Source organism: Centruroides sculpturatus, unplaced genomic scaffold, assembly GCF_000671375.1.
Source record: "Centruroides sculpturatus isolate CEXI.00-Female unplaced genomic scaffold, Cexi_2.0 scaffold1590, whole genome shotgun sequence".
Lineage (NCBI taxonomy): Eukaryota > Metazoa > Arthropoda > Arachnida > Scorpiones > Buthidae > Centruroides > Centruroides sculpturatus.
The window spans coordinates 153,605-165,330 of NW_019385679.1; the positions used below are offsets into that span (position 1 = coordinate 153,605).

An 11,726-nucleotide genomic window follows, 5' to 3' on the forward strand; every position below is an offset into this window, starting at 1 on the left:
CTTTTCCGTTTTTTTGTGAGAAAATTATGTATCATCGTTTTTATTTTACTTTATTTAAAATTTCTAACTCGGATGCTCAGTTATTTCGTAGCAATTGTAAATAATACACCGTTATCTTATCGTGAAAGTTCTATTTTAGGTTAAAATGTAGGCTAAATTTATGTTTATTAAACGAAAAATTTTCTTTTCGCACTTTCGCAACTTTATTTCGAACACTTTTTTTGTCAGAAATCGAAAAGAATATTTGAATTTTTTAAAAATTTTTTATACGGGAAGAACGTCGAAATGAAATTCATTTTCGCGCAGGTAATTCCATATTTACTTATATATTATAAATGTATTGTTAAATATTACATTTATAATCAATAGTGTAGCAGTTCTCGTTTTTAGGGGACTGCATATATCAGGAAATAAAAATGTTTTGCTGGCTTTTGTTTCTAATTAAATATTTTTTAAACATCTCTAAAGGATGCATGAATGCCAAGTTTACGTACTGTACCACTGCTCTAAAGTAATTACACTTATTATATTATTCTACAGAAGTAGGAAAATAAATTTTTTTCAAAATAAATTTCATCTCTTCACTTCCGTAGAAATAGTTTTTCTTCGCTTACTAAAAAATTGCTGTTTCTTTTTTCTTTTTTACTTAGTTGGAGAGCAACTAAGTTAATAGAGAGCCAGTGAGTCATTATATTCTTATGCTCCTATTTACAATATACAGTACTATAGGCTAATATACTTCGCAACTTAGAAAACATCTGGAATTAAAAAGCGCTTTTTACTCTAAGTAAGTTAATGTATTTACAAATCATTAGCGAAAATCTTTAGTTATATAATAACGGAAACAATGTTAATAAAAGCATAGTGATAGTGTTGTATACTGAATTAATTTGATAGAATAGTAGGTCGTGTACCATGCATTTTTATAATAGTTTTTGTTTGTATCAAACAACTAATCTACATTAAAATACAAGTATGCTCAGCGGCTCAGCAGGCAAACGTGGTTTGCGTTCGCTCCACTAAAAATAAACCTTTAGAAAACTTGAGAGAATTTACTGTTTTCTTTTTCCTATCTCTTTTTAAAATCGATTAATGTAATTAAGGAAATTCATAAATAGAACAATAGATCATGGTATCAAACTGTACCCGATCCCGTGTGAAATACTGGATCTGAAATGCTAACTTACAGATCACGGGTTTTATTCTAGTTAAAAGTTTTTAGTTAAATTGTAAATTAAATAATATATATATTATATATTATTATTTTTTAATGGGAAATAAGAAATTAATAGAAAATTAAGATTATAAACAGTGAGTAATGACCAGGGCACCTAGAGGATAACGGGGCCTGTGGTAAAATACGTATTGAAGGTTAAATTTGCTAACTCCCGAAGAGTTAATTCCGGGAGTTTTTCATTCCAGAAGTAAAAAAACACATTCAAATTTAACATTTTTTGCTCTAAGCAATATCAAAATGCTATAATCAATTCTTTAGTCTGCTTTAATGTACAGTACTGTACATTCTAAAGCTGATCGTCTTGTCCAGTATAGATGGGAGGACAGGCCTCACTTCGGAAGTTGGAAAATTTAAAATTTTTGTGTTTACCAGTGGTCGAATGGATAAAACCACATAGCCCTGGTAGTTGCTGGGTCGTGGATTCGCGTCTCGCCAATGGCTAGACCCATGGAGTTTCCCGGGTTTTCTTTACGTTTGTAATACCTAAATAGTAGCCAGTTTCCCATAGAAAGTCCTTCAGAGAGGCATCCCCGTACACTTTGCCGTAACTAAATAAACCAAACCAAACCAAATCTAAAAATTTATGCCAAATTTCGGGAATCTTTGGACGAATCCCGGGGAATTGACAACTTTTAATGAGGCCCTACAGCAAATTAAATTATTATATTAAAGTAAAGGAAGTGAAAAAAATTGCATAGACCCATTAAGGTCGATCTATATAAATATTGGGGAATATGTCTCCTTTGTTCCATGTGGATCGATGCCATGGGCTCCTACTTTTTTGGGTCCCAGAGCAATTTGTTGGTTTTTTTCCCCTGGGCAAAGACTAAACAGTGAGAAAGGACCCAGAAATGGGTAGTAAATAAGTGTAAATAGTTTTTTTTTGTTACTATTTATAATTTGTTAATTATAAATAGTAACAGATAGTAATAAATATATATTCACAAATTTATAATCTATTTTAAAGAATTATTTTGGATATGCTGAACCGAAGATTTTCCTTCTCAGAAATTTGATACAGAAATTGAAAATAGATAACAAATTAATTTTAAATATTTTCATTTTTGTGTTTGGCATAACTTCAAATATTATATTTCATTTGTCATTTGAAAGTGCAGTTTGGTTTGTTGGCACTTGTCATGCAAGTTTGAATTAATTGTTTTGGAATAGAAAATTCTTGCTAAAGTTCATCAGCATTAATTTATCAGTTAAAGTAAAGCAACAACAATCTTTAGATACTTTTAAAATAGTACTTTTGTCAATGCCAGTGGTTATAATATACTAAATATCCTCTAAGTTACCAAAAGTTTTCTTTCAAGGATTAGGACCCCTATGAATTATTTATTAATTATTTCAATACAAAATTATTCTGTTATGTCAAATTAGATTCCTTTAGTTAATTTATTTGATCTGAGGGTAAATTGATATAATGACTTACCTAATGTTAATAATAATAATTCGCATCTTTGTAACTTTTAATTGAAATCTGTTAAAGTAATAAAGAGTTCATTTTAGTTCATGTATTACAAATCTGAAAGATCAATCTTTAGAATTTTGCACTTTTTGACAGGATTTTCTATGAAATCTTAACTTTATCATAAAATAAAGAAATCATGCTATACTATTTTGCATTTGCAATATCAATAGAAAAAGTTGTTTATTATCATTTTTTAATTTGTAAAAAAGGCATCAAATTATATTTTAGTTTTCTCAAAATTTTTTGAAAATAGCTCCTTTATACAATATTTTTTTGAATGAGTATGACAGATTTATAAAGTAGGAAACTATTTTTAGTGAATATATTGTTTCACATACATTTCTAAACAATATATTTATTAAAACATTAAAATATATAAACATATGTTTACTTTTCTAAACAATATATTCATTTAAAAACACAAATTATTTTAATAAGTGGACAATAAAATGTATTGTACTGTACATAACATACATCTAACAGTGTTTTTATATTAACTAAAAATAATATTTGATATACTATAATACTATACAACTAAATATAATTTACATGTTTATGTTATTTGTAATAATTTCTTAAAGTTAAATTTTAAATATGGATATCCTAATTATTATATATTAATATTAAACAGATTTTTTATAACTATAAGCTTAATTCTAATAAACTAGGTTCAAAGTTAATAGTATTTAGTTCTATTTTAACTGAATATATTAACAATTTTTTTCTGTTTTGGTTATTTAATATCTAATAATAATAAAAATGATTAAAGCTGAACAAATTATAGCTGTAGATTGAAAAAAAAAAAATATATATATATATATATTGCTTTAGTCAATTTATATTGTTATTTAAATATTAAAAATATACTTCAATAATTGCCAATTAAATAAATTGGTACTGATGATGATGATGATGCAAAATTTAGTTAAGATAAATAGTTACAATTATCTGACTAGCATTTGTATACATTTTAATTTAGGATTATTTATAGTTTGAAAGTAAAATCATCATTTATTCTTCAAGGTAACTTATATTTTATTAATAGCTGTTTAAAAATTAACAAAAATAGTTTTTATAAGTTAACAAAGTTTATTCAGTGAAATGGCCAATTTTAAATGTCCAAACATTTCAGTGTTCTTGTTTCCAGAATTTGAAGACTTTTAAATGAATGAAACATTTGTTGAATTCTTTTAAAAACAGCCTTTTGTCAAACAAATGAATAATTTGTTTGATAAAATGAACTCAAAATATTGTAAAAGTTTTCATTTTAACATTATTTTCTAGTTTTTCTTTTTTTGATGTTTGTGAAAAGCAATTATACCAAATGCTGCTTCCTAAATATCTTTACTTTTTATTAGAAATTCAGAAGTTTGAACTTGAAAGCATTAATCTATATATATTTTTAATGATATGAAATTTCAAATTTATATTAAATGAATATTACTATTAATAATAATAAATTAGAGGATTAGTTGATAGCAATTAATAAATTAATTAAATAACTGTATAGTGTTTATTTCATATAGAGGTGACAGAATAAACATATGAACACATGAATGTATTTTACACTTAATATAAATGCATCTTAATTGATTGAATTCAGTTTGTTTTAAAAACACACTGAACTTTATTTTAAAGGCTGACAAACATATTGATTCCACATTTTAAATTTATATTTAAAAAAAATGTATCTAATTCACTTAAAGGAGTCAGCTAATAATTACCAATATACATTTGAAGCTTCTGGGCTTTATCTTTGGACTATCACATTGTAAAATAAAGTACAGAAGATGAAGCACATAAACTGGCTTTTAAATTTCGTGAATTTTAATTGTATTTAAAAAATAGAAAAATTTTATTAATAAAATTTATCCTTGTTTGGATGAAAGACAATAACAACATTTTTGAAAGTATTATTGACCCATCTCAGTTAAAATTGTAGCATTAGAATTTATTAATTCTTAAAAACATTTTATATTACAATTTAAAAAACTGATAAATTTTAATGTAAGAGTTTTAAATAATTTTTGGGATTTTTTTATTTTATTTTATTGATTTAACAATGTCTTTTAGATGTAATTTATAATTTATATGAATTTAAGATATATTATCTGTTCTTACATTAATGTTTTATCAGTATTTTTTTGCAAAATATGTTATTTTTATAAAGAAATTTCAATTTTTAAATTTAAAATACATAAATTTATTTTAAAAAAAATATATAAAATATTTTTATGATTTAGAATTATAAAACTTTTTGTAAATTTGTGCTTTGAAAAATCATTAATAAAAACAGCAATTCAAGAAATGAATGCAACATAAATACAATGAAAATATGCAATTTAGAGAAAATTATAATAACTAAAACATTTTAAAGTTTTTTAATTTAATTATTTAATAAAATTTATAAATAGAATTTGAGAATTGATTGTATTTTCATCATTGAATTTTAAAAGAAACTTGATGGAATTATTAAATCAAAACACACTCTTTCCATTATTGAAGCAAATGTTAAAAGAATGATGCAAATTATTTATCAATGTGCTTTTTTCAGACGATTAATTAATTATAAACTGTAGCGAAATAAAAAGAATGAAGTAGTAGTCATTATCTCTTATGCAATATTTTTTACATCAAGTTTATTTGTTTTTCAGATATGCATCATATATATATATATATATATATTGTAAAATGAAAAATGATTACTGTAAATTCAATCACTTATCATCATTACAGTTCTATAAAATAAAATATTGAATAATACAATTGAAAACTTTTGAATCATATTTACTGTATCAGGTAAATTTAATGAGATATATTTTATAAAAAAATAAAATAAAAAGCAGTAAGAAACAAAATCTTCATCATTTGATTGATATTTATATGATATTTAAGTATAATAAATTTTTTGTAGTTAAACATTTTATTTCAATTTAATTAAGAGAAAAAAACTCATATTAATCATGAAATAAATCTTGAATTAAATTGATCTATTGTTGTTCAGATATTTTACATTTTTATATTTTATATAAAGTATTGGTTAAAATTGATTATATATTATAAATATCTTATTTGAGATCAATTTTGTACCAAATCTAACTGCTGATAACAATTTATTTTTTTATAAAGATGAAATTCATCTTATTTCATAGCAGTTTTTAACATGTTATCATAAAACAATGACAATATGTTTTTAAATAAATGTTTTAAGTAAATGTCATAATTTTACTATAGAATACATGAAATTCATTTTTAAAACTCAGTCTTAATATATAACTGGTCAAAATACCTTAATTTTCTAGGAATTATCCACAGATGCCATACAGATTATGGATCATTTTTTTAAAAGATTATTATTATTTAACAAAAATCAGAATAACTTATTTATAATGTATTGATTTATTAATAAACTTTTCATTTTCTTATTTTCTATGGCAACATTTTATTTTGAATATTCATTCTAAATTAAAGTTTTTTTAAATTCAAATCATAGAAACTTGTATGTAATGTTTAATGTANTTAAATTTAATATAAAGAATCATTTATTTTCAACTTATGATAAATCAAGCTGCATTAAAATAATAAGTGTTTTAAACCCAATTAATGTTAAAATTTAATCTGAATTGGATCAAAGATTTCAACTTAACTGCCAAGATTATATAAAGTGACTGCTCTTAGTTTAGGTTTTGTTTGAGACAAAATATTATTAAAGGAACAAAACATACTCATTACCTGTATTACTTTCTTTTGACCTCATTCACATTACCTTTGTATGAAAGAATTCATTGTAGGATATTTTATTGTATTGTTCAATTAATTTTGTTGCCTTCTTCATCAGATTCTTTGTTCAGCATTTTTTTGGTTCTTGTTTGTGATTCCTGTAAGATCTTAACAGTTATCAATTACTTCAAAGGGAAGAACAAAGTATTAAATTTTTAACTGTTTAGAATAAAAGTATAATAATTAAAATTTAAAACTCATCACATGTCATTACAAATATTATATTCTAATAAAGAAATAAAATATCCAATAACTTAATTATTTTCAAATATGAAGCATATATGTTAAATTGTATCATTATCTCAACTTCCAAATTTATCTGAAAAGTATTTGCTTTATTAAATCTCTCAGTGATGGTTTACTATAAAAATTCTACACAAATAATTTATTTTTAAGATCTAATAGCTTAATTTATTTACAAGAATAAGCAATTATGTCTTATGATTTTTATTATTTCAGAATTTTTTTTTACTGAGGTTATCTATAGTTTTATTTCAAATGTATAGCTGGCAATTTTATTAGTTTTGTTGTTGAATAGACAGCTTTTTCTTCAAAAATATTTAAAAAATTATAAATTAAGACATAAAATACATTAATATAATTCTCTCTATTTTAAATATCTATTTAGCATTTTTTTTCTTTTAATGGAGAAATTGCTTACTATAATAATAAAATCATTTAATTAATATATAATGGAAAAAAGTAGTAATATGAGCAAATATCTAGTTTTAGTTGTTTAAATCATGTTAAAAAATAATAAAATATATAAAACAGAATTTGTAGTTTTAAAAATATCTCATCTTTATTGTCATCAGATGTATGAATTATAAGATGTTGTAAGAGGTATACATTTTATAAGAGAATTTTCCATTATGAATTCACTGACACATTCCGGTGACAAAATTTATGAAGTTGTGCTGACAATAAGCTGTTATCAAGCAAATGAACCAATTGAAACATTTTCAATTTTTTTTAAAGGTGATATTTTAAAATAATTGGATTTGAAAAATATGTGACCATGTGCATTATAATGCACTGCAGCATTACATACAGATGTTACTGCAAATCATTTAAATTGTTTAATATCTGTAATTTAGCTGCAAATAGTTTTCAAATCCATTGATTTTAATTCCATACAATTCACACAATTTAATCAAGCTTGAATGGATCAGACAGTTTCCAATATTGGTGTATATACTTCTCAAATATTATAAAAATATATTTATATATATACAACCTCAAGCACTGTAGAATGACACACTATGATGTATTAACACTAATGATAAAAAAGATGTATAAAAGGTAATAAACAAACTATTTGCCTTTTGTTGAACTGCTGATGAAATACAGATCATTTCCGAACTGATAAATCTACATTTAACTTAGCTGAATAAAATCTATAATAAGATAATTGCAAAAAAAAAACATAAATAATTAAACATAAATTTTTCTCAAAAAATACATACATGAATTATTTAACCCTTTTTAAATACAATAAGATTTGTATTTATGGCCATTTATTTTCATATACAAATTTAAAAACAAGTTTTTGGAAAACATATATAAGCAATATTATTTTAAATCTTGATAATTACTGTATGAAAACTTTATATAAGTTATGATAATCAGAAACAAAGAATTATGAAAATAAATGAAATTTTTAGATAATTCATATTTTATTTAGATGGAATGTTATCATCATCATCATCATCGTAACTAGCTTTTTATCCTTCCTCTACAAAGTTTTAATTTTGGGTGGGAATGATGATGTTGATAAAACAATCGTTTATAAACAATTTTTGTGTACACAAAAAATATACTAAATCATCCACTTGTATTTATAAACAAAAATATTATAACAATATATATATGACAATTTTTTGTCAGTTCCATTTTGAGGCCCTCTTTCTTCCATGCCCTGCACACCTGTTGCACCTGCCTAGTTATGACACTAGTTATTATATACAAAACCAACTGAAATAAGTTTGAATAGATTACAAGAAAATGAATTTGTTTACTTTTATAAATACATTTCATTAGTATAATTTTTTTTTTGATAATCCATAATTGAAAATTTTATGTTTTAGATAATTTATTATGAAGTATATCATTAAAATATGATTCAATAAAAAATATTTAAAATTTTTATTAAAATTAGAGAAATGTGAATAGTGCTCAATTCTAAAAATATTAATAAATGAAAAAGTTCTTAATATAATAGTGGTCATAAATTAAATCTTATTGTAAACAAACAAACATTGTAAGGGAAACCTTAATCAACTTTTGTTAGAAATTATGAAAGGAAGTTTTATCAAATTTCAAATATTAGGAAAAATTTAATGAGTTAAAAAAAATTCATTTATTGGCTACATCCTCAAAGACCCTAAAAACAGACAGGTATATTGTTAGGGACAGTTTTAAAGATCTACATACTTCCTTTCCATTACCTTGGTAGAATGCAGTTCGGCACAACCTAAGTCTACACAAATGTTTTACTCGTGTTGAGAATGTAAAGGGGGCAGTCTGGACTGTTGACGAGCTTGAATTCTACAAACGTCGCCCCCAACGTCTCCAGGACCGAATTTCAGGGTATGTTATTTGTGTTGTGTTTCTGTGAGTGGTGCACTTTGTGATACTTATTTCTTTTTCTCTCTTTTTCTTCCCCACCTTCCCATTACCTACACTCCTACTTACCTTTGGGATGCACTCATAAATTTCATATTTAATATTTCATTTTTTAATACTTTTTTAAATTTCTGCTGTTGCTTGAATGTTTTCTGCTGTTTTATGGCATTGTTATATATTTTTATATATGTCTTGACCCTGCTTTTCTGGTATATAATTCTTTACTCTTTTGGAATGGTCATTCTACTTTGCTTATGTTGTTCCCATGGCAAATTTGTGTGCACCCGTCCCATGACTCCCTCTCCACCCCATCCTTTCTCTGCACAGAATGCAATTCGCACCAATCTGTCTCTACATAAGTGCTTTGTGAGGTATGAGGATGACTTTGGCTCCTACTGGATGGTGGATGACCATGAGTTTGTAAAGCGGCGTCACTTGAGCCGTGGTCGGCCCCGAAAATCCCCCGAGTCTGACCTCATCCTATCCACACAGTAAGCCTGCCTTTCTTTTATCTATCACCTTGTGTCTGGCTGTGCTTGGCTCTATGGCTTGCTGCATTTTTGCATGATTATTAATATTTGTTATTTATTATTCAATGTATTTTATGTGATTCTTGTTTGTGATTCCTGTAAGATCTTAACAGTTATCAATTACTTCAAAGGGAAGAACAAAGTATTAAATTTTTAACTGTTTAGAATAAAAGTATAATAATTAAAATTTAAAACTCATCACATGTCATTACAAATATTATATTCTAATAAAGAAATAAAATATCCAATAACTTAATTATTTTCAAATATGAAGCATATATGTTAAATTGTATCATTATCTCAACTTCCAAATTTATCTGAAAAGTATTTGCTTTATTAAATCTCTCAGTGATGGTTTACTATAAAAATTCTACACAAATAATTTATTTTTAAGATCTAATAGCTTAATTTATTTACAAGAATAAGCAATTATGTCTTATGATTTTTATTATTTCAGAATTTTTTTTTACTGAGGTTATCTATAGTTTTATTTCAAATGTATAGCTGGCAATTTTATTAGTTTTGTTGTTGAATAGACAGCTTTTTCTTCAAAAATATTTAAAAAATTATAAATTAAGACATAAAATACATTAATATAATTCTCTCTATTTTAAATATCTATTTAGCATTTTTTTTCTTTTAATGGAGAAATTGCTTACTATAATAATAAAATCATTTAATTAATATATAATGGAAAAAAGTAGTAATATGAGCAAATATCTAGTTTTAGTTGTTTAAATCATGTTAAAAAATAATAAAATATATAAAACAGAATTTGTAGTTTTAAAAATATCTCATCTTTATTGTCATCAGATGTATGAATTATAAGATGTTGTAAGAGGTATACATTTTATAAGAGAATTTTCCATTATGAATTCACTGACACATTCCGGTGACAAAATTTATGAAGTTGTGCTGACAATAAGCTGTTATCAAGCAAATGAACCAATTGAAACATTTTCAATTTTTTTTAAAGGTGATATTTTAAAATAATTGGATTTGAAAAATATGTGACCATGTGCATTATAATGCACTGCAGCATTACATACAGATGTTACTGCAAATCATTTAAATTGTTTAATATCTGTAATTTAGCTGCAAATAGTTTTCAAATCCATTGATTTTAATTCCATACAATTCACACAATTTAATCAAGCTTGAATGGATCAGACAGTTTCCAATATTGGTGTATATACTTCTCAAATATTATAAAAATATATTTATATATATACAACCTCAAGCACTGTAGAATGACACACTATGATGTATTAACACTAATGATAAAAAAGATGTATAAAAGGTAATAAACAAACTATTTGCCTTTTGTTGAACTGCTGATGAAATACAGATCATTTCCGAACTGATAAATCTACATTTAACTTAGCTGAATAAAATCTATAATAAGATAATTGCAAAAAAAAAAACTAAATAATTANTATTTTTAAGAAATGACATTTTAAACTAATGTTAAATTGGATGGATTTAACATGTGTTTGTTTAAAAGGAAAAAAAACTCAGTGAAAAACAGCATAAATATCCTTATTTATAAATGGGAATAAAAATTCTTGATTATTTGTGATAAAAACCAAAATATTCCCTGATTTATTAAAATTTTATTGCATTATTATTGTTCAATTTGTTTTTTAACATTTGAAAAATATTTAACACTTCAAATATGATATATATTATCTTTCTAATGTAAAAAATAAATATTTTAACTCTAATTATAATTTTAAAATGATAAAAAATATCATTTAAAAAAGTGATTAAAAATTTATAGAATGTTTCTCTATGTAAATAACAAAGTATATTAGTTTTACTAAAATGCTGTAAGATATCTTAACAACTTTTTTTTCTTTGTATACTATGAAAATTAAATTTGCAACATAAATAAGCTATAATTTATATATGTGTTTTCAGTGGTTTACAGCTTTCATCTCAAACTCCATCATTAGTTCAGGGCCAGTCACAAGGACAGATAAGAAGTCCGCCATTGCAACAAAGTCCTGGCCTTTATGGTGAAAGTTTGAATGCGTCATTACAAGTAAGTTTAAAAATGTATAAGATAACAATTGAT

General features: G+C 24.3%; 1 protein-coding gene across 1 annotated transcript in view; it reads left to right on the forward strand.

The window, feature by feature from the left end:
• Positions 1 to 11,707, forward strand: part of LOC111641139 (forkhead box protein P2-like) — a gene marked incomplete at its 3' end in the record, with an annotated part of 65,423 nt that extends 53,716 nt beyond the window's left edge. Inside the window, exons 11-12 of the mRNA XM_023387260.1 lie at positions 8,950 to 9,083; positions 11,570 to 11,707. Of these exons, the coding sequence (XP_023243028.1) occupies positions 8,950 to 9,083; positions 11,570 to 11,707 (272 nt within the window). The remainder of the gene's footprint in view (positions 1 to 8,949; positions 9,084 to 11,569) is intronic.
• Positions 11,708 to 11,726: the final 19 nt, after the last annotated feature.